General features: G+C 53.0%; 1 protein-coding gene across 1 annotated transcript; it reads right to left on the bottom strand.

Annotated features, from left to right (window-relative positions):
• Positions 1-1374: 1374 nt before the first annotated feature.
• LOC144737348 (uncharacterized) lies at positions 1375-26545 on the bottom strand. The gene is made up of 10 exons (XM_078620002.1): positions 26087-26545; positions 21515-21701; positions 20366-20599; positions 19240-19329; positions 18558-18703; positions 14039-14206; positions 8743-8980; positions 7975-8133; positions 6642-6683; positions 1375-4917 (listed from the first exon to the last, which is right to left on the bottom strand). The coding sequence occupies exons 2-10, from the start codon at positions 21624-21626 to the stop codon at positions 4442-4444; spliced, it is 1665 nt and encodes a 554-aa protein (XP_078476128.1). The 5' UTR covers positions 21627-21701; positions 26087-26545; the 3' UTR covers positions 1375-4441.
• Between the last annotated feature and the right edge of the window lie 253 nt (positions 26546-26798).

Here is a 26798-nt window from a genome sequence, read left to right as displayed (position 1 = left end):
TGTGAGTAGGTTCAACGTTGAGTTTTATATGGGCACCACGGGGTGATCAGCCCCTCCCCACCCAGCCCCTCCCCACCCTCCCCTCTCCACCCAGCCCTACCCATTTTTGGATGCACGACGGACGGACACAATAATCCCCTGTGGGCTGGTGTAACCAGGAGGTTCCTACCAGTAAAAGATACTTTACGTACAGAGCCCTACAAGCCATGGAGTGGAAACCGGCGAGTGAGTTTGCATCGCTGCCTCTCCATTGAAGGCGGCCGGGGAAATCACCGATTTCGAGATGAAGTTGGACATCTGGGCAAGATTCCCCAACTTCCCTTTTACGGTGACGATTTAATTTGGCAGGCAAGGGCCCCACTGAGCTATTGCGTCGTCATCGTCACGGAGATTTATTGCCGCAGCCAAATACTCGAAATGCGTGAAGTCGACTTCAAAGTGGAAGGAAAAAACCGGGGGGACCCAGAGAAAAATCAACGCGACTACCACGGAGAGACAGACAAACTCCAAACATACAGCAGTTGGGATCAAACCCACGACCTCCCGTAGACCAGGCGAGGTAGTTAACATCTCCTAGCCACTTTGATGATGATGAGAGACACCGCAAACTCCAAACATACAGCAGTTGGGATCAAACCCACGACCTCCTGTATACCAGGTGAGGTAGTTAACATCTCCTAGCCACCGTGATGATGAAGATGAGATACCACAAACTCCAAATATACAGCAGCAGGCGTCAGGGGGTCTGGATGGAACCCACGACCTCCTGTAGACCAGGCGAGGGAGTCAACATCTTGCCCCAGTTGCACCTCGCACCAGGCCTCTAAACCTCACTTTTAGTACTCCTTTAAACTCCGATTTAAAGCTTTCGTGACTGCAGGGATTCATATTCTTGGTTCTTTCGGTAAAGTCACGTAGAAGGGAAAACAATCAAATAAAACAATACAATTCTCACGACATTTCGATTGCAACACAAGCAATCATCATCAGGTGTGAAAACCACAGCAAGAAAATTAGAATTTTTTTATTCTTGCTGTGGTTTTCACACCTGATGATTGCTTGTGTTGCAATCGAAACGTCGTGAGAATTGTATTTTTATTTTATTATTTTTATTATTTTATTGGTTTCCCTTCTATGTGACTTTGCCGAAAGAACCAAGAATATGAATCCTTTAAACTCGTAAACAGATAAAAAAAAACTTTCGGGTATTTTCTAAATGTTAACCCACGGCAACCTTTGCAACTGCAAACGTTGCCGTGGGTTTTACTCTTCAACACACCGGTGGTGTTGCAGTCACCGATTGTCACGTCTGGTTCACGTGACAACCTCACGAATTGGCTTGGCAATGAAGGGTTAACGACACGACATTTAGACTTAAGCCATCGAACACAAAAAAAAACTTTATTTAGAATCATCTACTTTTGGTCGTTTGCAGTCCGTTCTGCTCTAACGCCGCGTGTGTCGTCTTCACAACGCGAATTGGACATGGCGCGATGGATGTGATGCAGGAACGCTGTTTTTGTACCGCGAATGTGAATTGGATCTGTCGCGCGATCCGAGTTGAACGGAACTACGTCGCGCGCCAGTCGGAACACAGCGGTGGTGGCAGGGCGGCTGCCTCGGCGTAGCATCACCACCACCGGCGTAGCATCACCACCACCGGCGTAGCATCACCACCACCGGCGTAGCATCACCACCACCGGCGTAGCATCACCACCACCGGCGTAGCATCACCACCACCGGCGTAGCATCACCACCGGTGTAGCATCACCACCGGCGTAGCATCACCACCATCGGCGTAGCATCACCACCGGCGTAGCATCACCACCATCGGCATAGCATCACCACCATCGGCGTAGCATCACCACCGGCGTAGCATCACCACCATCGGCGTAGCATCACCACCGGCGTCGCACAAGGCGGCATTGAGATGCTGCTGGATTCTTCTTGATGCTGCTGGATTCTTCTTGATGCTGCTGCCTCTGTTCGGCCCGACGTTTAGCATCTCACGGTGTTATCGAGGACCGCGCTTTTGCCCTGCACGGCAGACCCTCGATCATCCGCGTGCGGTTCATACGACTTGCGGATTAACCGCGCACCTCACAATTTGACGGTATTAGTAACAACTCGTGGATTTTCCCTTCAGCCCATTACTTAATAATTTAAAAAGGTGCCGCACATTGCAATTCTTGGAAATATTTACTACGAGTCAAACGGTGCTTCAACCCAACAAATACGTTCCGGTTAATACCAAATCCACACAATCACCTCTACAGTACAGTAGTTGCCATATCTTTACAACAGTGGGGCGGAGATTGATTGATGCTGATTGGCTGTGGCTCTGTTGTCATCCAGTGGGCAGAGTTTGATTGACGCTGATTGGCTGTGGCTCTGCTGTCATCCACTCAGTGGGCGGTGTCTTCTGATTGGTCGCCACCGAATCGAAATTGACTTTTGCAATAAAACAAGATGATACATTAATTGTTACAAATTGTAGTTTTGTTCATGAACCAACTCCATTTTCTAAACTCATGATTGATTTTTGGCATAGATATCCGCGGGAAATGAACACTGTTGGATTATCCGCGGCCATCATTAGCGCGGACGATCGAGGGTCTGCTGCCGTTGCAGATTGTTTATTGTAACACGATTCTTCCAGAACGCGGGCAGAGGTCTTCAGGAACGCGGCCACTACAAGCCGCGTCTTTTCTGTCTCTCCAATTATTATTTTTTTTAACGAAAAATCACCCCCAGGGAATGCGTTGCCAAGAATCGAAACGCCGTTGAGCCTAGGCCTCGGCAAGGTAAGGTAAAAGTTAAAAGGTAAAAACGAGCCTACCTTTACCCTACCACAATACAATCACTCTACCCTTACCTTTTACCCTTTAGAAGGTAAGTTACAAGGTAAGAGCAACGAGCTTACCTTTACCCTACCTTTTACCCTTACCCCATACAAATTACCCGATTACAGGGTACTAGGGAACTACTACACATGAACAAGGTTTATAACGGTAAATGCTATAAGGTAGAGCGCTTTATTCATATAGAATACTCTCGATTATTCAAATTTTACACGCTTTCTTTTAACTCACACTGTCGTTATTGTTGTATCCTCAAATCTTGAAACTCAATTTTTACCCACTTCCTAATGTGGTATCGACTGCAAACTTGGTATACTTAGGTCATACTGATGACAATACTATATTCTATCATAAAAAATCTATATATTTTTTTACATTATTTTTTATATGTTATGTTTCGGCTTGGGTCTAACTGTCCACGCTCAACTCACGTTGGCTGTAATTGGCCACGGTCCCTTACATTATGGCAAGCCTCGGGGCCACTTCCTGGAGTCGTGGAGTTGTCATTACTCGTACATTAATAAAAGCGTGTTTTTAATCAAGTTTGTTTAAATATTACTTATTAAATGTAGGCCACGGACTGCGCCACGGAGCTTCTAGCGGTAAACAAGGTACCGTATTTACCGGGTAATACTTTGCGCTACCTTTACCCCACCGGGTAATTCTTCCGAGCTACCTTTACCCTGTACCCTTTACCTTACCCCTTGGCATGTTGACATCTTTACCCTTTACCTTGACCCTTTTACCCGGTAAAAAGAGTAAATTACCTTACCTTGCCGAGGCCTAGTTGAGCCGACGGTAAAAGCAGCTTTCGCTAATTTAAACGTCGTCCCGTCTCCCCAACATCGACGGAACGACTTAACGGTTGACGTCCGCCCGCCCGCCTTTCACAGCCGGCCGTACCGACCCGGGCCCTGGAACCTCGGCCCAACACAACCTTGAACACGAGTGGGTGGGGGTGGCCTCGCGTCCACCAAGGGGGTGGCGGAGGGGCGACCGAGGCAGGGATCACTCGTCCCCCGCGGCACCAGTCCGTCAAGAGTCTCCACGGAGAATCTTTGCGAGGGCAACCCCCGCAGCCTTTGCTAGGCCCCCCCCGTACGTCCAACTTCTTTCGCACCGTATGTACATACGTAGCCCGACCGCGCCGAAATCCGTAGGGCCCGCGACCGTCCAGCCCATCCACGGCACGACCGACCTGAGGCCGCCTAGGCAAGCTGCAGGCCGAGTTGGCTGCTCCTCCTGTAGGCCCCGACCCACCACGGCGTCCACGCTCGAGCCGAGGCCTCCTACGCAGGCTTCGGGCGCAAGGCGGCGGTGACGTCGCGCTCGCTGGCCCCTCGCCAACCATTGTCAGCCTCCTCAACCCTCGTCAGCCCTCCTCCTCCCCTTGGAGGAGGCCCCGAGCGTCCGAGCGTCCACGGCACGACCGACCGGGGGGGGCGGTGGGTGGGGCTCTACTACGAAGGCCTCAGGCCGAGTTGGCCCCGGGGCGACGGTGGAGCCGTCATCTCTGCCCACCTCCTCCACCTCCTCCACCTCGGAATGGGAGGAGCAGGAGGGGGGGGGGGGGGCTACCACTACGCGGGCTGCAGGCGCAGAGCGGCGGTCGCCGCGGCGACGGCCGAGTTGGTGGCGGCGTCGCGCTTCCTGGCCCTCGCCAAGCGGCGTCTGCCCTCCTCCTCCTGCAGTTGCTGCGGCCTCCCTCCGCCTCCTCCTCCCCCCCCTCCTCCTCCGCCTCTCCGGCTCCGCGGCTGCGTCGGCCGCGAGTGCGCCGACTCGTGGAGCAGCGCCGAGCGGCGGCAGCCGAAGAGTTTGCCGCACTCGGAGCAGGGGAAGCGCTCGCCGGCGGGGTCGTGCGTGCGCCCGTGGCGCGCCAGGTCGCTGGCCAGCGCGAAGCCCTTGCCGCAGACGCCGCACAGCGCGTTGCGCTCGCCCGTGTGCAGGCTGCGGTGGCGCACCAGGTCCGTCGCCTGCCGGAAGCCCTTGCCGCAGTCCTGGCACAGGAACTTCTTGAGGGCCGAGCCGCGCGGCTGGGAGCGGTGGACCGCGATGCCTGGCGATGGTGACGGGGGTGGTGGCGGTGGTGAGGGTGGTGGTGACGGCGAAGGTAGTGGTGGCGACGGTGGTGGTGGTGGTAGTGGTGGTGGCGGTGACGGAGGTGGTGGTGGGGGTGACGGAGGTGGTGGTGATGGCGACGGTGGTAGTGGTGGCGACGGTGGTGGTGGCGACGGTGGTGGTGGTGACGGTGGTGGTGGTGACGGTGGTGGTGGCGACGGTGGTGGTGGTGACGGCGGTGGTGGTGGTGACGGTGGTGACGAAGGTGGTGGTGGTGACAGGGGTGGTGGTGGTGACGGTGGTGGTGGTGATGGCGACGGTGGTGGTGGTGACGGCGGTGGTGGTGGTGACGGCGGTGGTGGTGACGGAGGTGGTGGTGGTGACAGGGGTGGTGGTGAGGATGGTGGTGACGGAGGTGGCGGCGGTGACAGTGGGGGTGGTGAGGGTGGTGGCGGTGGTGGTGACGGCGACGGTGGTAGTGGTGGCGACGGTGGTGGTGATGGCGGTGGTGGTGGGGGTGGTGAGGGTGGTGGTGACGGTGACGGAGGTGGTGGTGGTGACGGTGGTGGTGGTGACGGTGGTGACGGGGGGTGGTGGTGAGGGTGGTGGTGATGGAAGTGGTGGTGAGGGTGGTGGTGGTGACAGTGGTGGTGACGGGGGTGGTGGTGACAGTGGTGGTGACGGGGGTGGTGGTGACGGTGGTGGTGACGGGGGTGGTGGTGGTGGTGGTGACGGTGGCGAGGGTGGTGATGACGGTGGTGACGGGGGTGGTGGTGGTGGTGGTGGGGAGAGGGGAGAGATTTAGAAACGTGGAGCACAGCGAGGGACGGAGCGACGTGGGGAGAAACCGTGATGTGACCCAGCAGTGTGGGGTGGGTGAGTCGGTGTTGTTGTAGTCGGTGTGATGGTGGTTAAACACAGTGTGGTGGTGGTGGTTGTGTGCAGTGTGTAGTAAACGTCGCCGTGCCGGCCTTCATGTTAATGCTACACGGGGGATCTGTCTTTAGAGAGCCGGCACAGGTGGTGCATCTGCCGGTCATCTCACTCAGTCGACCCACGGCATCTGCTGGGTCTGTCCCGTGACCTGCCGCCAGCAGCGACACTTCACGTGATAGCCTCAAAGTGCACCTAGCTTGGCACGGGTGCCGTCAGAGAATGGCGGATGTTGGTATAGGTGTGCGTGGGAATGATTGCATGGGGAGCGGTGGTTTTTACGGTTAGCGCTACGCTGCGCTAAGAACCCGGCGACCCGAGTTCGATTCCCGCTCACGGCCAACACCGGTGATAGCGATTATCTGAACCGGTCCTGGGCCTCCTCCCCTAGGTTGACTCAGCCTCAAAAGAGCACCTGGTGCGATGTGTGGTGAACATCGCCACTGGGGAGACCAAGGCGGTCGAGTGTGGTGCTGGTCTTCATAGGTGCTGTTCGCTAACTGCACCTGCCCCAACAGTCTGTTTAGGCTATTTGGGGGATCTTTGTCTTTGTGTGTGTGTTCTACCCCTGTTATACAGAGTGAGTGAGAGTGAGTGTGTGAGAGTGAGTGTGTGTGTGAGTGCTCTACCCCTGTTATACAGAATGAGTGAGAGTGAGTGTGAGTTAGTGAGTGTGAGTGTGAATGAGTGTGAGTGAGTGTGTGTGTTCTACCCCTGTTATACAGAGTGTGTGAGTGAGTGTGTGAGTGAGTGTGAGTGAGTGAAATCCAACACGGGATTTGTTTTTACCTTTTCTTTTTGGAGGCTCAGAGGGGATGATGTGGAAGTCATCTGCAATGACAACGTCAACAACAACGATTATTAGCACGGTTGGCTACGTAGGGTGCAAAAGAAGTTCAACGCACGAGCATTCAGGCATAGCCAGGTTGATGCCCAGGATGCGTTGCTGAGAGAACAAACTTGGAAATTACTTAGAATGGCAGCACGAAGATGGGATGGTGGATTGGAACATGGTACATAACCCACTACTAGTAGTAGTGCTACTACTTGAGATGGGATGGTGGATGGTAACGTAAGAATCAGTTTGCCGTGTTTCAGATCTGACTTGTGCTCGCGGACACGATCAGAGATATGACGTTTCGTTTCTCCAATGTAGCAATCACCATCGTGTCCGCGAGCACAAGTCAGATCTGAAACACGGCAAAACTGATTCTTCCGCCGTTGCCGATCATTGCTACAACGCTGTGGGCTCTCATGAAATGGTCTTTTCCGAGACCAAGGTGCTCTGCAAGCCTCCTGGCTACCATCAAAGGTTTGTACACGAGGCCATCCAAATATACAAACAGACATAATTTCAACCGTGATGATGGGTACAAACTTAGTAATCATTGGAAAGATGTTATTAACCATGCAAAGAAGATTTAACTACACATATTTAGAGCATTCCTGGCAGCGATTTCAGCCGCACCACCTCTACATAACAATCAACCATTCTACACAACAAAGACTCATTTCCTGGCAGCGATTTCAGCCGCACCACCTCTACATAATAATAGGCTCAGTCAACCATTCTACACAACAAAGACTCATTTCCTGGCAGCGATTTCAGCCGCACCACCTCTACATAACAAAAAGGCTCAGTCCCTTTTACACGCACCTTTACATCATCCGCACCTAGTTTACACAACAAAGGCTCATTCCTAACAGCGTGCTTCAGCCGCACCGAACCTCACAAAAATAATATTCAGGGCCTACCTTGGCTCCTCCCACCCTCAACCGGTATATATACAAGGACTGTTTTCTGGGAATCTCTCTCACTTGATACAGCTGTCGTGCTGTGACGGTTCCACCTGAAGACGGAAGCTTGTGTTGCCTCCGAAACGTCGTGATTTTTATTTTATTTTTATTTTACTCTTATTAATTTTAACTTTTTACCTACGTGACTTTACAGAAAAAACTTAAGAATATGAATCCTTGCAGTCACGAAAGCTTCAAATCTAGAATGGATGGTAATGTGTTTCAGAACCTACTAGTAGTGGTAGTTATAATAAGTTATGATTATAATTAATTACAATTTATTTATTTATTTCCCAAGGGGGCTGAGTTGGTGCGTCTGCCGTGCCTTCTGGGGTCAGCAGCTGCAGCTGCTGCTGAAGCTGCTGCTGCTGCGTTCGGACGCTGCCCTGAGAACGTTCCTCTTCTTCCTCCTCCTCTTCCTCCTCCTCTTCATCCTCCTCATCCTCCTCCTCATCCTCTAGGGACTGGTGCACTCCACTCCCACCTGCGGCAGAAACGCACGGCATGGGAATGTGGAATTTCCCATCGGTTCCACCCCGTCGCAAAAGCGGCCATCGAGACCCACAGACTCACCACACAGAGACCCACAAACTCACCACACAGACCCACAGACTCACACAGAGACCCACCGACTCACCACACAGAGACCCACAGATTCACCACACAGAGACCCACAGACTCATCACACAGAGACCCACAGACTCACCACACAGAGACCCACAGACTCACCACACAGAGACCAATAGACTCATCATTCAGAGAGCCATATACTCATCACACAAAAAACCATAGACTCATCACACAGAGACCCACAGCCTCACCACACAGAGACCCACAGACTAACCACACAGAGACCAATAGACTTATCATTCAGAGAGCCATAGACTCATCACACAAAAAACCATAGACTCACCACACAGAGAGCCATAGACTCACCACATAGAGAGCCACAGACTCACCACACAGAGACCCACAGACTCAGAGACACCCACACCCACTCCTCACAGTAGCACCAGCACGTTCACTGCTTCTCGGCACCGGTGCCACCGTGTTGGCGAGTGCGCCGGTGCCACCGTGCCGGCTTGGCGGCCACCTTGTTGCTGCTGCTGCTGCTGCTGCAGCTGATGGCCGCCATCGCCGCCGCCGTAGCCGTCGTCGTTGTGGGCGATGGCGGCGCCGCCGCCGGCGCAGTTGGTCTTGCAGTGCTGCACGAGGGTGCGCCGGTGCTTGAAGTCCTTGCCGCAGGCGTCGCAGCGGAACTCGCGCACGTCGCTGTGCGAGCGCCGATGGTGCACCAGGCTCTGGGACCAGCGGAACGCCTTGCCGCACTCCTGCACACGCGCGGAGACACGGGGTGGGAGAGGGGGGTGGATGGAGGGAGACGGAGAGAGAGTTGGAGAGAGATGGAGAGATGGAGAGAGAGACGGAGCGTCAGGCAGACAGAGCGACAGACAAGCGATCCCCTTCTGATCGATGAGAAAGCCAAGTGGGAGAATGAGCGTGTGACTGTGTGCGTGTGACTGTGTGCGTGTGACTGTGTGCGTGTGACTGTGTGCGTGTGAGTGTGTGTGTGTGACTGTCTGGCAAAACAACCCCCTACCTCCTCGTGGTGCCGGACTGGCAACTCTGTCGTGGACAGTGCTGCGGGGGGAGGGCCAATGCCCATTGGCCTCTCCCCTCATGGCGTCTGTGACCACCACAGCGGCTAAACGGGGGCTCTGGACAGGTGCGAGGGGCTGGTAACCCCTCCACCTTCAATGAATTACCACGAGACTACGATATAAACATAAAAATGTAACAAATAAGCTTGTGCCGGAGGCCCCGGGGGGACAGGCTTCTATGACGTCTCCTGGCCAAACCCCAATTGGTGGAGCCAGGAGATTGAATCTTCACCCTTGGGGCTCCTCCAGAAACAATGAAAAACCACTACGGATGGCCACGTGGAATGTTCGAACGCTCACTGCGGAGGAGAGGCTGCCACTCCTCTGTCGGGAGCTTGACCGGTACCGCCTGGATCTCTGTGGCATTCAGGAGGTCCGGTGGACCGGCTCTGGCTCCTGCCACCATGAGGGGTGGACAGTCCTCTACTCGGGGCAGGAGACTGCCAAACAACAGGGTGCGGCTCTTCTTCTGAACAAAAACATGAAGGGGGCGTGGGAGCGTGGGGATGAGGTGTTGGAAGCTGCAAGCCCCAGGCTACTTTGGGCTCGCCTTCCCATAAACCAGAGGCGAGGAGTGGTGGTCGTGGTTACTTACGCCCCCACCGAAGATGAACATCAGTGGAGGGATGCAGGCAAGGCCGATGATTCAGATGCCTTCTATGACCTCCTGTCACAGGTGCTGGCTAAAGTGGCCCCTCGGGACAGAGTCATCTTGTTGGGTGACTTCAATGCCCGAGTTGGTCATGATGCTGGCACCTGGTCTGGAGTGATTGGAAGGCATGGGCCAGATCAGCTCAATAACAACGGTAGGAGGCTGCTAGATTTTTGTGCAGCCCATGGGCTTGTAGTTACCAACACGCTCTTCCGGCATCGGCGCATCCACACAACATCATGGATGCATGCCCGGTCCAAGCAAGAACATCTGCTGGACTACATAGTGACTGACCAGCGGATGCGAGCCCATGTCCTTGACACCAGGACCTACCGTGGAGCTGATCTGCCCTCTGACCATCGACTAGTCATCTGTAAGATGCGCCTGCCATTCTTCCACTCCGGTGGTGGGTGTACACCCAGGACCCCATTCAAACCAAAAGTGGCTTGGTCTCAGCTGATGAAAGGTGCAAGCCAGAATTTCATCATCGCTTGCAGCTGGGGTTGGCATCGTCCCCCACTCCTCCTGATGCCGAAGGGGTTAAGGACTGTGGCTCATGCAGCTGCAATGGCTGCTTTGGGTACACGGTACAAACCTCCCCAGAGACCCTGGCTGACAGAGGAGGTGTTCAGGCTGGCTGAGAAAAAGCGACAGGCCCACTCTCATCGGCTACAGCATCCCACGTCAGAGAATGAGGAGGCTTACCGCAGCCTGCGCTCGGAGGTTCGGAGAGCCGTAAGGCGCTGCAAGGATTGGGTGGTGGTCGCGGGTTGCTGAGGAGATGGAGTCTGCGTCAGTGGCAGAGGTGTGGACTCGAGTCATGTGACTTGGACTCGAGTCAGACTCGAGTCATGAATTTGATGACTTGCGACTCGACTTGGACTTGCATAACAATGACTTTGTCCCACCTATGAGATGTGGACTCGAGTCATGTGACTTGGACTCGAGTCAGACTCGAGTCATGAATTTGATGACTTGCGACTCGACTTGGACTTGCATAACAATGACTTTGTCCCACCTCTGGTCAGTGGCCCACAATCATAAATCACTCGTTAATTCCATCAAAAAAGTAAATTGTAGTGCCACACCTATTACCATCATTAGTGGAAAGAACGGTGATCCAATCTCCGACCTTCAGGAACAGGTTTGCAGATTTTCTGAGCATTTCTGAGGTCTTGGGAATGGGGAAATCGCTCAGGCTGGAAAACATCATGGGGCAAAGTGGGGATGACCCTGCTGAGGCTGCGGTGCCTCAAATATTGGAGGAAGAAGTCACCCCCTGTGAGTGGCTGGCTGAGGTGCCATCTGGTGAGGAAGTACTGAAGGTGATCCAGAGTCTGAGACCAGGAAAGGCACCAGGCAGAGATGATCTCCCAAGCGAAATGCTGAGGGAGGGTGGCATTTGTGCACAAACTGCCCTATATGACATCATAACAACAGTCTGGACCACTGGACGTGTTCCGCAGGACTGGAAGGATGCCCTGGTGGTCCCCCTTTTTAATATGGGGGACCGCACAGACTGTAACAACTACAAGGGGATCGCACTCCTCAGTGTACCGGGAAAGGTCCTGGCAAGGATTATTCAACATCGCCTTGCTAGGCACGCTGAGGAGAGGCTTGCGGAGCCCCAATGCGGTTTCAGGAAAGGGCGGTCCTGCACAGATGCCATTTTCTGTCCGTCTGCTACAGCAGAGGTGTAGGGAATTCCAACAAGACCTACATCTCTGCTTTATTGACTTGGTCAAGGCCTATGATACCATCAGTAGGCCTGGGCTCTGGGCTGTTCTTCGTGCTTTCGGAGTCCCTGACCCTCTGCTCACGATCATTAAGGACCTTCATGATAGTGAGCGGGCCCGGGTAAAACTACGTGGCCGGGAGTCAGAGCCTTTCCCTGTACACCTTGGGGTGCGACAGGGATGTCCTCTGGCTCCCACATTATTTAACATCTATTTTGACCGCGTAGTTCGTGAAGCCTTCAATAGCTGTACCGAGGGAATTTCCATTTGGTACAGATATAATGGGAGGCTGATCGACGCCCGGGTGCGATCAAGGGATGGCTCCCTCTTGGTCAACCACGTTATGTATGCCGATGATTTAGTAATAGCTGCTCATTCAGAAGAGGAGTTGGAGACACTGCTGCTGGGACTGGAGCGTGCCACTAAGAAGTGGGGCCTTACCATCAGCCCCACCAAAACTAAGCACCTGCCTGGGTATTTTGTACCATTGGACACTCCACCCCCACAACTCCCAATCGGTGATGGGGCGGTAGTGGAGAGAGTGGAGAGTTTCCCATACCTGGGTAGTGTGCTTATGACCGGCTCCAGTTTAACAGCAGAGGTCTCACTCCGAATCAGTCGAGCGGCAATATCTTTTCATCGGTTGCGTAACGCTGTGTGGAAGCTACCTGGTCTGTCGCTCCGCACGAAGCTTCAGGTCTTCTCGGCCACGGTCATTCCCTCCCTTTTCTACGCTTGCGAAACGTGGACCCCCCTAATGGAGCATCTTCGCCGGTTGGAAACATTTAGGCTGGCCTGCCTACGATCCATTCTGGGTTTAACCAGGCTGGATTGTGTGAGGAGCTCACAAATCCTTGAAAGATCTGGGCAAAGTCCCATCGGTGAGCTCCTCCACCAGGCAAGGCTGTGTTGGCTGGGTCATGTAGCCCGCATGCCCAGCCACCGCATGCCTAAACAGCTTTTGTTCGGCCGGATCGCGGGGGCTAAACGGGCGCGGCACGGACTAGAGAAGAGATGGAGTGATGTGGTACAGGAGGACGTGGAGCTGAGTGGACTTGCCGATGACTGGTACCAGCGGTGTCAAGATCGGCCTCTGTGGAGGAGGCTCGTGAAGGACGCTACTGGGCAGTTGGAGGCAGTCGCCCTCCAACAACAACGGAGGGCGGAGGAGCGACGCTCACAACAACGAGTGGAGCGCCGGGTGGCTAAAGCACAGCAAGTTGGTACAGTAGGGGGCACAGGTGGTGCATCAGCCAGTCATCTCGGTCATCTCGGTCAGTCGACCCGTGGCACCTGCTGGGTCTGCCCCGTGACCTCCTGCCAGCGGGCGTTCGACACCTCACGTGGCCTCAATGTGCACTTGGCCTGGCACAAGCGTCGTGGTGACGTCACCGCCACTTAGTGGCGAATGGCGGTTGTTGTTGTGTTGTTGTTGTGATTGACTGTGTGTGACTGTGTGTGACTGTGTGTGTCTGTGTGTGTGACTGTGTGTGTGTGTGACTGTGTGTGTGACTGTGAGTGTGTGAGTATGAGTGTGTGTGTGTGACTGTGTGTGTGTGACTGTGAGTGTGACTGTGTGTGTGTGTGAGTGTGTGAGTGTGAGACTCACTGTGTGTGACTGTGTGTGTGTGACTGTGTGTGACTGTGTGTGTGTGTGTGACTGTGTGTGTGACTGTGTGTGTGTGTGTGACTGTGTGAGTGTGTGTGTGTCAGTGTGTGTGTGACTGTGACTGTGTGTGTGTGACTGACTGTGTGTGACTGTGTGTGTGACTGTGTGTGTGACTGTGTGTGTGTGACTGTGTGAGTGTGTGTGACTGTGTGTGTGTGACTGTGTGTGTGTGACTGTGTGTGTGACTGTGTGTGTGTGTGACTGTGTGTGTGTGTGTGACTGTGTGTGTGACTGAGTGTGTGAGTGTGTGTGTGTGACTGTGTGAGTGTGTGTGTGTGACTGTGTGTGTGACTGTGTGTGTGTGTGTGTGACTGTGTGTGACTGTGTGTGTGTGACTGTGTGTGTGTGACTGTGAGTGTGTGAGTGTGTGTGTGTGTGACTGTGTGTGACTGAGTGTGAGTGTGTGTGGTGGTTGAGAGGAGGCCCCACCTGGCAGGCGTAGGGCCGCTGCTCCGTGTGGATGATGGCGTGACTGTGTGTGTGTGTGTGAGTGTGTGTGTGTGTGACTGTGTGTGACTGTGTGTGACTGTGTGTGTGACTGTGTGTGTGTGTGACTGTGTGTGACTGTGTCTGACTGTGTGTGTGACTGTGTGTGACTGTGTGTGTGTGTGTGACTGTGTGTGTGACTGTGTGTGAGTGTGTGTGTGACTGTGTGAGTGTGTGTGTGTGACCTGGCAGGCGTAGGGCCGCTGCTCCGTGTGGATGATGGCGTGGCGGTTGAGGTCGGCCTGCAGGGCGAAGCTTTTGCCGCACGCGCCGCACTTGAGGGGCCGCTCGCCCGTGTGCAGCGTCTGGTGGCGGAACAGGTCGGTGGACTGGCGGAACTCCTTGCCACACTCCTGCGGGGGGGGGGGACACACGGACACAGACACACACACAGATACACAGAGATAAACATACACACAGAGACACACATAGATACACACAGATAGATACACACACAGACACACACAGACACACACATAGATACACAGAGATAGACATACACACATAGAGATACACATAGATACACGAAGATAGATACACACACAGACACACAGACACACACATAGATACACAGAGATAGACATACACACAGAGACACACATAGATACACACAGATAGATACACACACAGACACACAGACGCACACATAATTAACGATTTTTGGGTTTAGATCGCGTTATTTATAAATGTGTCGTAACCCTCCACCACCCGACACGGCCAATCAGTAAAAAAGTGTCACGTTGACAAAAGACAAATAGTTCACTGCTTTAGCCCACCGGTGTGTTGAAGCCACAACATTTACAATTTGAGTTGTACGACGTTTCGCTGGTAATTGCATCCAGCATCATCGGGCAATTCGCCAGAATGGTGAGGCTCTGCTGTGTCTCCCGTTCTTATATAGAGCAGCAGCAGGGTGACGTCATCATTAACTCATTAACTCATCAGGTGCAAAGATTCAAGGGGGGAGTGATTGTAATTATATACTAGATTAGTAATCAGGCTATTGTTACGATGCGAGTTGTAGATTAGTAATCATTTGGAATGTGTTTTATTGTGATTATGCTACATTAATCATCAGTTAGTGCTTGTTTCCCTTATAAGGAATTGTAATGCATCTTATTTAATAATACGCTTCCAGGCCGCACTAAGCCTGTAGCTGTCTGAGCGATTAAAGTTATTTCTGTTTCTCTCAATCTCAATGGATTCTCTAATTAGTCTTTGCCAGTAGTAACTAGTTTTACACAACACTTCAACGTTGTCAAAATCAATTGAGTGTCCCTGTTGGCAAGCATGTTCTGCCACTGCCGACAGTTGTGTTTGCGATAGTTTAATATTTCTCTGGTGTTCTTTTAGTCTTACACTAACGTTACGCCCTGTCTGTCCAATATAGCATCTGCCACATACACAATTAATCCGATATACACCTTCTGTTGATAATTTAGGTAATTCGTCTTTAGTGCACGTTACTAGTTGTTGAATTTTGTGTACTGTACCAAATCTTACTGTAATGTTTTGCTTTTGCAAAACACGGGCTAATTTGTCAGTTACTCCTGAGATAAATGGTATTTTTATTGTTTTAATAATCTGATCGCTTTCAGCAGTGTTGCTTTGCTCTGTTAATTTGAGCATTATTGTAGCCATTCTGTCTTAGTGCGAAACGTCGTACTCAAATTGTAAATGTTGTGGTTTCACGCTTCAACACACCGGTGGGCTAAAGCAGTGAACTAATTTGTCTTTTGTCAACGTGACACTTTTTTACTGATTGGCCGTGTCGGGTGGTGGAGGGTTACGACACATTTATAAATAACGCGATCTAAACCCAAAAATCGTTGATTATGAACAATATTGGTCGTGAAAGACTACGTGTTAAACAGACACACACATAGATACACAGAGATAGACATACACACAGAGACACACATAGATACACGAAGATAGATACACACACAGACACACAGACACACACATAGATACACAGAGATAGACATACACACAGAGACACACAGATAGATACACGAAGATAGATACACACACAGACACACACATAGATACACAGAGATAGACATACACACAGAGACACACATAGATACACACAGATAGATACACACACAGACACACACATAGATACACACAGACACACACAGAGACACACAGAGATACACACAGACACACACAGAGACACACAGAGATACACACACTGATCTAGCTACAAACCAATACCAACAACCGCCATGCGCCACGGCGCTTGTGCCAGACCAGGTACACTTTAAGGCCACGTGAAGTGTCGAACGTTCGCTGGCAAGAAGTCAGAGGGACAGACCCTGCAAGGTAGTCAACATCTCCTAGCCACCGTGATGACGACGCGAGACACACACACTCCAAATATACACAAGGGTCGGGATCGAACCCACGACCTCCTGCGCACCAGGCGAGGTCGTTAACATCTCCTAGCCACTGTGATGATGATGAGAGAGAGAGACGCAAACTCCAAATGTACAGCAGGCGTCGTCAGGGTCAGGATCGAAACCCAGGAACCTCCTCCTGCATACCAGGCGAGGTAGTCAACATCTCCTAGCCACCGTGATGATGAGAGAGACACACACACACTCCAAATATACAGCAGCAGGCGTCATCAGGGTCAAAATGGAACCCACGACCTGCTGCATACCAGGCGAGGTAGTCAACATCTGTGTGTGTGTGTGTGTGACGTACCAAGCGAGGTAGTCAACATCTGTGTGTGTGTGTGTGACGTACCAGGCGAGGTAGTCAACATCTGTGTGTGTGTGTGTGACGTACCAGGCGAGGTAGTCAACATCTGTGTGTGTGTGTGTGTGACGTACCAGGCGAGGTAGTCAACATCTGTGTGTGTGTGTGTGACGTACCAGGCGAGGTAGTCAACATCTGTGTGTGTGTGTGTGATGTACCAGGCGAGGTAGTCAACATCTGTGTGTGTGTGTGACGTACCAGGCGAGGTAGTCAACATCTGTGTGTGTGACGTACCAGGCGAGGTAGTCAACATCTGTGTGTGTGTGTGTGATGTACCAGGCGAGGTAGTCAACATCTGTGTGTGTGTGTGACGTACCAGGCGAGGTAGTCAACATCTGTGTGTGTGTGACGTACCAGGCGAGGTAGTCAACATCTGTGTGTGTGTGAGTGACGTACCAGGCGAGGTAGTCAACATCTGTGTGTGTGTGTGACGTACCAGGCGAGGTAGTCAACATCTGTGTGTGTGAGTGACGTACCAGGCGAGGTAGTCAACATCTGTGTGTGTGTGTGACGTACCAGGCGAGGTAGTCAACATCTGTGTGTGTGTGAGTGACGTACCAGGCGAGGTAGTCAACATCTGTGTTTGTGTGTGTGTGATGTACCAGGCGAGGTAGTCAACATCTGTGTGTGTGTGTGACATACCAGGTGAGGTAGTCAACATCTGTGTTTGTGTGTGTGTGATGTACCAGGCGAGGTAGTCAACATCTGTGTGTGTGAGTGACGTACCAGGCGAGGTAGTCAACATCTGTGTGTGTGTGTGACGTACCAGGCGAGGTAGTCAACATCTGTGTGTGTGTGACGTACCAGGCGAGGTAGTCAACATCTGTGTGTGTGTGTGACGTACCAGGCGAGGTAGTCAACATCTGTGTGTGTGTGTGACGTACCTGGCGAGGTAGTCAACATCTGTGTGTGTGTGTGACGTACCAGGCGAGGTAGTCAACATCTGTGTGTGTGTGTGACGTACCAGGTGAGGTAGTCAACATCTGTGTGTGTGTGAGTGACGTACCAGGTGAGGTAGTCAACATCTGTGTGTGTGAGTGACGTACCAGGCGAGGTAGTCAACATCTGTGTGTGTGTGTGACGTACCAGGCGAGGTAGTCAACATCTGTGTGTGTGTGTGTGACGTACCAGGCGAGGTAGTCAACATCTGTGTGTGTGTGAGTGACGTACCAGGCGAGGTAGTCAACATCTGTGTTTGTGTGTGTGTGATGTACCAGGCGAGGTAGTCAACATCTGTGTGTGTGTGTGTGTGACATACCAGGTGAGGTAGTCAACATCTGTGTTTGTGTGTGTGTGATGTGCCAGGCGAGGTACTCAACATCTGTGTGTGTGTGACGTACCAGGCGAGGTAGTCAACATCTGTGTGTGTGTGTGACGTACCAGGCGAGGTAGTCAACATCTGTGTGTGTGTGTGACGTACCAGGCGAGGTAGTCAACATCTGTGTGTGTGTGTGTGTGACATACCAGGCGAGGTAGTCAACATCTGTGTGTGTGTGTGTGTGATGTACCAGGCGAGGTAGTCAACATCTGTGTGTGTGTGTGTGTGACGTACCAGGCGAGGTAGTCAACATCTGTGTGTGTGTGTGTGTGATGTACCAGGCGAGGTAGTCAACATCTGTGTGTGTGTGTGACGTACCAGGCGAGGTAGTCAACATCTGTGTGTGTGTGACATACCAGGCGAGGTAGTCAACATCTGTGTGTGTGTGTGTGTGATGTACCAGGCGAGGTAGTCAACATCTGTGTGTGTGTGAGTGACGTACCAGGCGAGGTAGTCAACATCTGTGTGTGTGTGTGTGACGTACCAGGCGAGGTAGTCAACATCTGTGTGTGTGTGTGTGTGTGACGTACCAGGCGAGGTAGTCAACATCTGTGTGTGTGTGTGTGTGTGACGTACCAGGCGAGGTAGTCAACATCTGTGTGTGTGTGTGAGTGACGCACCTGGCAGACGTACGGCTTCAGGCTGCCCGGGTGCTTGGTCAGGACGTGAGTCTCCGTGGCCTCGCGTGCCCCCGGCGGCTTGTTGATCTTCAGCGTGATCTTGATGTTCTCCTTCATCTTCTTCGCCTCCCTCTTCTTACCGTGACCTGCCGGAGAAATCGCGACGGCTGATGGCGGCTGTTTCTCCGCAACGTTTGCGCGTGCGTGGTGCAGTTCTGTCGGGAGCGGTGGTGCAGCGGTTAGCGCCGCGCTGCGCTACGAACCCGGCGACCCGAGTTCGATTCCCGCTCACGGCCAACACCGGTGACGATTATCTGAACCGGTCCCGGGCCTCCCCTAGGTCGACTCGGCCTCAAATGAGTACCTGGTGTGGTGAGTAAACATCGCCACTGGGGAGACAAAGGCGGCCGGGCGTGGTGCTGGCCACCCACCCCCTCGTGTGCTGTTCCAGCCTTCATAGGTGCTCGCTAACAGCACTTGCCCCTAAAGTCTGTTAAGGCTACACGGGGGATCTTTGGTGGTGGCGGCAGTGGTGGCGGTGACGGTGGTGGTGGCGGCGACGGTGGTGGTGGCGGTGGTGGTGGTGGCGGCGGTGGCGGCGGCGGTGGTGACGGTGGTGGTGGCGGTGGCGGTGACGGTGGTGGCGGCGGTGGTGGCGGCGGTGTTGCCGCCAGCTTCTTACTCTGCAGGACGCCGAGGTCCACCGGCAGTTTGACTTTGCGGTGTCGGTGCGACCGGCGGACGTCCAGGTCCTCGGGATTGGAGTACACGCCTGCACAGACGCAGACGCGTCGACTCACCCACTCACTCACCCACCCACTCAGTCACTAACCCACTCAGTCACTCACTCACTAACCTACTCACTCACTCACCCACTCACTCAACCACCCACCCACTCACTCACTCCCTCGCCCACTCACTCAACCACTCACTCACCCACTCAGCCACTAACCCACTCACCCACTCACTCACCCACCCACTCACTCACCCACTCACTCAACCACCCACCCACCCACTCACCCACTCACTCACCCACTCACTAACCTACTCACTCACTCACCCACTCACTCAACCACTCGCTCACCCACTCAGTCACTCACTCACTAACCCACTCACTCACTAACCTACTTACTCACTCACCCACTCACTCAACCACTCACTCACCCACTCAGTCACTAACCCACTCAGTCACTCACTCACTAACCCCCTCACTAACCCGATCACTCATCCGCCGACTCACTCACTAACCAACTCACTCACCCACTTACTCACTCAACCACTCAAACACCTACTCAGTCACTAACCCACTCGCCCACTGAATCACTCACTCACCAACCCTTCCGCTCACCAACTCGCCCACTGAATCACTCACTCACCAACTCGCCCGCTCACCAACTCGCCCACTGAATCACTCACTCATCAACTCGCCCGCCCACCAACTCGCCCACTGAACCACTCGCTCACCAACTCGCCCGCTCACCAACTCGCCCACTGAATCACTCACTCATATACTCACCCGCTCACCAACTCGCCCACTGAATCACTCGCTCACCAACTCGCCCGCCCACCAACTCGCCCACTGAATCACTCACTCACCAACTCGCCCACTGAATCACTCACTCACCAACTCGCCCGCTCACCAACTCGCCCACTGAATCACTCACTCACCAACTTGCCCACTAAATCACTCATTCACCAACTCGCCCACTGAATCACTCACTCACCAACTCGCCCACTGGATCACTCACTCACCAACTCACCCGCCCACAAACTCGCCCGCTCACCAACTCGCCCACTGAACCACTCACATTCCCACTCGGTCTTCACGCTCTCCGTCTCCACCAGCAGGGCGCTGGCCACGGGAGACTCTCCGCGTGTCCCCGGCAGTCCGGCCGCCGTCGCCGCCGCCGCCGCCGCGTTCGTTGCCGCCGCTGCGGTCGCCGCCGTGGCGGCCGCAGCGGCCATCATCGCCGCCGCGTCCGCCGCTGCGGCCGCCGCCTTGCGCTGCGCCGACCAGCGCTTGCCGGCCTTGGGGCCTTCGTCTGCCGTGGGGGGGAGAGAGACGCGGTGAGATTCTCGCCGGCCCGTTCCGTCGCCCGTACCGGACTACGTCTGCGGATGGGGTGGGAACACAGCGCTTCGTGGCTCGTCGGACTCCTCCAGCAGTCTGATTCTGATGATGATGATAAAAGAAAAAAATTAACCCGTAAAAACTAAGTTTTTCACTATAAATCCTTTATATGCGTGGCATCGGGGCGGCTAGAGTCCTCTCGTCCTCTGGCTTGAGATGGCTGCCACCTATGGGTCAGATGATTGTCTGGCAGCATTAAACAATTGGTAATTAAATATTTCATTTTTTTTCCATAAACAGTGTAAAATTTTGGAAATTTTTTTCTCACGAAAATGCATTGTCACGCACAACGAGTCTGTGTGCAAAATGTCAGCTCGATTGGATCACGGGAAGTGGGTTAAAAAACGACCGAAAGATTTGCACGGTCCTAAGCAAGCAAGTGAACTTAAAATAAAGGATTTAAAAAGATGAAACTTGTGACAGCACACACGCATTGCTCGTTATTTCCATCCCGCTTACTTTTACCCCAGCAAAGTCTCACGGAGGGTTCTGCCGTGTGTATGAAGTTGGGGGTGGCCGTGTTGTTGCTGCTGCTAAACACGTGACGCCGATTCGAAATGCGGAGGGGAAAAACCGGGGGGAGGAAAATCCACGCGGGCGCGGGGAGAACACGCAAACTCAAAATCTACAGCGGCAGGAGTCAGGGTCGCGATCGAACCCACAGCCTCCTACAAACCAGCCGAGGAAGTCAACACATCTGCTAGCCACCGTATGCACGTTGAACTTCCTTCACACCGTACGTTAGCTCAACCGCGCCAATCGAAGGTGCGGATGGGAGGTAACGACGAGGATGAAGATCACGGCTCCCATCCTGCCCTTCACTCACGGCGGCCTTTGTTGTAGTTCCACCGCAAGCAGCTGCCACCACCGCTGCCGTCGGCCTTGCCGGAGGACGACTTCCAAGCCCCGGATGATTCGGCCATTGCAGCCTCGCTCATCCTGCCCGTCACCAACAGCGGAAGCAACGATGTCTTGGGGGGGGGGGGGTGGGCGGCTTGGGGTCGAGGGTCAACCTGAAAGTTGGATGGGGGTAAGAGGTGGGGTCGGGGTTGGAGTCAGGAGGAGCGGTGGCGTTGCGGTCGGCGCGCCGCGAGTCTCCGATGGCTCGGGCACGGCTGGCTGGGTGGTGAGCGATGATAGCGATGATAGCGATGATAGCGGTGATAGCGATGATAGCGGTGATAGCGGTGATAGCGGTGATAGCGGTGATAGCGGTGATAGCGGTGATAGCGGTGATAGCGGTGAGAGCGGTGAGAGCGGTGAGAGCGGTGAGAGCGGTGATAGCGGTGATAGCGGTGATAGCGGTGATAGCGGTGATAGCGGTGATAGCGGTGATAGCGGTGATAGCGGTGATAGCGGTGATAGCGGTGATAGCGGTCATAGCGGTGATAGCGGTGATAGCGGTGATAGCGGTGATAGCGGTGATAGCGGTGATAGCGGTGATAGCGATGATTGTGGTGATAGCGGTGATAGCGATGATAGCGATGATAGCGGTGATAGCGGTGATAGCGGTGATAGCGGTGATAGCGGTGATAGCGGTGATAGCGGTGATAGCGGTGATAGCGATGATAGCGGTGATAGCGGTGATAGCGGTGATAGCGATGATAGCGGTGATAGCGGTGATAGCGGTGATAGCGGTGATAGCGGTGATAGCGGTGATAGCGGTGATAGCGGTGATAGCGGTGATAGCGATGATAGCGGTGATAGTTCTCCAGCTATAGCGGAGGGGAGGGGAATTATATAGCCCCACATGCTATCACACGCATGCAGCCGTCATGACTACCGTCACCATCACCACCACCATCACCACAATCATCACCACGATCGCCATAATCAACATCACTATCACCACAATCATCACCACCATCACCACAATCACCAAAATCATCACCACTATCACCACCACAATCATCACGATCACCACCATCATCACCACAATCGTCACTATCGCCACCATCACCACCACCATCACCACCATCGCAACAATCATCACCACCACCACAATCATCACCACTATCACCACCATCACCACAATCATCACCACCACCAGCATCATCACCACAACATGCAAACTCCCAAATATACAGCAGGCTTCCGGGTCGGGATCGAACCCACAATCTGCTGTCCTGTATACAATCATCATCATCACCACCACAATCATCACCATCAACAACAACACCCGCCATTCACCACTAAGTGGTGGTGAAGTCACCACGGTGCCTGTGCCAGGCCAGGTGCTCATTTTAGCCACCCCTGGTGCTCTGCTCGTTGTTGTGAGCGTCGCTCCTCTGCCCTCCGTTGTTGCTGGAGGGCAACTGCCTCCATTTGTCCAGTAGCGTCCTTCACAAGCCTCCTCCTAAGAGGCCGATCTTGACACTGCTGGTACCAGTCATCGGCAAGTCCACTCAGCTCCACATCCTCCTGTATGATCATCACTATCACCACAATCATCATCACTATTGCCACATCATCACCATCATCACCACAACAATCATCACCACCACAATCATAATTATCGCCACCCCCAACATCACCATAAAAATCACCACCACAATCATCATCACGAACACCGCCATTATCATCACCACCACCACCACAATCATCACCATCATCACTATCATTATTATCATCACTATCGCCACATAAAACACCACCATCACTACAGCAATCATCATCACTGACACCATTATCACCACCACTACAATCATAACCACCATCACCACAACAATCACCACCACTATCATCGTCACTAAAACCACCATCATCACCACAGCCATTACTATCACCAGAATCATCACTATCACCACCATCATCACCACTACCACCACAATCATCACCATCACCACCACCACTACCACCACCATCATCACCACTACCACCACAATCATCACCATCACAACCACAATCATCACCATCACCACCACCACCACAATTATCATCACTATAACCACCATCACCACCACAATCATCACCATCACCACCACCACAATTATCACTATCAGCACCACCACAATCATCACCACTACCACCACAATCATCACCATCACCACCACTACCACCACGATCATCACTTTCATCACCACCACAATCATCACCATCACCACCACTACCACCACAATCATCACCATCACCACCACAATCATCACTATACCACCACTACCACCACAATCACCACCACTACCATCACAATCATCACTATCAGCACCACTACCATCACAATCATCACCATCACCACCACTACCATCACAATCATCACCACCACTACCACCACAATCACCACCACTACCATCACAATCATCACTATCAGCACCACTACCATCACAATCATCACCATCACCAACAACCGCCATTCGCCACTAAGTGGCGGTGACGTCACCACGACGCTTGTGCCAGGCCATGTGCACCTTGAGGCCACGTGAAGTGTCGAACGCCCGCTGGCAGGAGGTCACGGGGCAGACCCAGGTGCCACGGGTCGACTGACCGAGATGACCGAGATGACTGGCTGATGCACCACCTGTGCCCCCTACTGTGCCAACTTGCTGTGCTTTAGCCACCCGGCGCTCCGCTCGTTGTTGTGAGCGTCGCTCCTCCGCCCTCCGTTGTTGTTGGAGGGCGACTGCCTCCAACTGCCCAGTAGCGTCCTTCACGAGCCTCCTCCACTGAGGCCGATCTTGACACCGCTGGTACCAGTCATCGGCAAGTCCACTCAGCTCCACGTCCTCCTGTACCACATCACTCCATCTCTTCTCTAGCCCGTGCCGCGCCCGTTTAGCCCCCTCGATCCGGCCGAACAAAAGCTGTTTAGGCATGCGGTGGCTGGGCATGCGGGCTACATGACCCAGCCAACGCAGCCTTGCCTGCCGGAGGAGCTCACTGATGGGACTTTGCCCAGATCTTTCAAGGACTTGTGAGCTCCTCACACAATCCAGCCTGGTCAAACCCAGGATGGATCGTAGGCAGGCCAGCCTAAATGTTTCCAACCGGCGAAGATGCTCCACTAGGGGGGTCCACGTTTCGCAAGCGTAGAGAAGGGAGGGAATGACCGTGGCCGAGAAGACCTGAAGCTTCGTGCGGAGCGACAGACCAGGTAGCTTCCACACAGCGTTACGCAACCGATGAAAAGATATTGCCGCTCGACTGATTCGGAGTGAGACCTCTGCTGATAAACTGGAGCTGGTCATGAGCACACTGCCCAGGTATGGGAAACTCTCTACTCTCTCCACAACTGCCCCATCACCGATTGGGAGTTGTGGGGGCGGAGTGCCCGATGGTACAAAATACCCAGGCAGGTGCTTAGTTTTGGTGGGGCTGATGGTAAGGCCCCACCTCTTAGTGGCACACTCCAGCCTCAGCAGCAGCGTCTCCAACTCCTCTTCTGAATGAGCAGCTATTACCAAATCATCGGCATACATAACGTGGTTGACCAATAGGGAGCCATCCCTTGATCGCACCCGGGCGTCGATCAGCCTCCCATTATATCTGTACCAAATGGTAATTCCCCCGGTACAGCTATTGAAGGCTTCACGAACTACGCAGTCGAAATAGATGTTAAATAATGTGGGAGCCAGAGGACATCCCTGTCGCACCCCAAGGTGTACAGGGAAAGGCTCCGACTCCCGGCCACGTAGTTTTACCCGGGCCCGCTCACCATCATGAAGGTCCTTAATGATCGTGAGCAGAGGGTCAGGGACTCCGAAAGCACGAAGAACAACCCAGAGCCCAGTCCTACTGATGGTATCATAGGCCTTGACCAGGTCAATAAAGCAGAGATGTAGGTCTTTTTGGAATTCCCTACACCTCTGCTGTAGCAGACGGACAGAAAATATGGCATCTGTGCAGGACCGCCCTTTCCTCACCATCACCACCACTACCATCACAATCATCACCACCACTACCACCACAATCATCACCATCACCACCACAATCATCACCATCACCACCACCACAATTATCACTATCAGCACCACCACAATCATCACCACTACCACCACAATCATCACCATCACCACCACTACCACCACAATCACCACCACTACCATCACAATCATCACTATCAGCACCACTACCATCACAATCATCACCATCACCACCATCACAATCATCACCACCATCATCACCACCATTACCACCACACTCATCACCACCACCAGACACGTACTGACAGTCGTCTTTGTGAATGATGATGGTGGTTATGATGGTGGTTATGATGATGGTGGTAGTGGTGGTGATGGTGGTGATGATTATGGTGGTAGTGGCGGTGATGGTGATGATTATAGAATCCATCACAATCGTTAAGCGTTTAACCCTCTAAACCCGTGTTCGCCACCGTAACCTCACAACAACCACCACCACCATCATCTAATCGTTGTTGTTGTAGAATGGCACGGAGGCCGCTCACCTCCAACTCGCTCGCTCCCCGCCGCCTCTCCCATCGCAGCGCGTTGCGAGCGGAAAACTCCGCCGCGAAATTAGCGATTTTAACTTTAAACAATTTTATTTTTAATGTTAAACCCTCACGGGTGGGACTCTGTTTGCAGGAGGCCCACGAAGCGGCTTTTATCGTCTTGGAAGTGAATCGGCAGCGGGGCGAAGCCGAATCAACCCAAAACCTCGGGCCTTCTAAGGCGGCGTTAAAATGTTAAAAAATCGCGATATTTAAACACACAAACAACGCACACTTTGCACGGACGATTCGCTCGCCTTGCCTATTACGACTATCTACTACTTTAACACCGGGAAATAAAACATATAGATGATAACCTTGGCGTAGAGACTGTAGTGTTGTTAATGAAGCTGACACACGCGGCCCAGGCGTTTTAACAATACTTGTGACTGGATGTGTCGCCTCCTATCGGCAAATGAGCTGTTATTTTTTGTAAATAAATAGATCATCAATAGCTTGTTCCAGCTCACAATCACCACTTTTTCCTCAGAAATACTTTTTAAGTGCAAGGAGAGGACAGCTGAGTTCGTCAACCATAGCCCGTGCCAGGCTAGGTGCACCTTGAAGCCATTGTGCAAGTGGTTTGGTTGGTGGTGGTGACGAGTGGTTACATATATTTGTTAAACGACTAACTATCGTTACTTTTCGATTTAAAGCTTTCGTGACT

The sequence above is a fragment of the Lampetra planeri genome, chromosome 68 (genome assembly GCF_965212315.1).
Source record: "Lampetra planeri chromosome 68, kcLamPlan1.2.h2, whole genome shotgun sequence".
Taxonomy (NCBI): domain Eukaryota; kingdom Metazoa; phylum Chordata; class Hyperoartia; order Petromyzontiformes; family Petromyzontidae; genus Lampetra; species Lampetra planeri.
The sequence above is the reverse complement of the archived record's forward strand: the minus strand, read 5'-3'. Positions and strand labels throughout refer to the sequence as shown.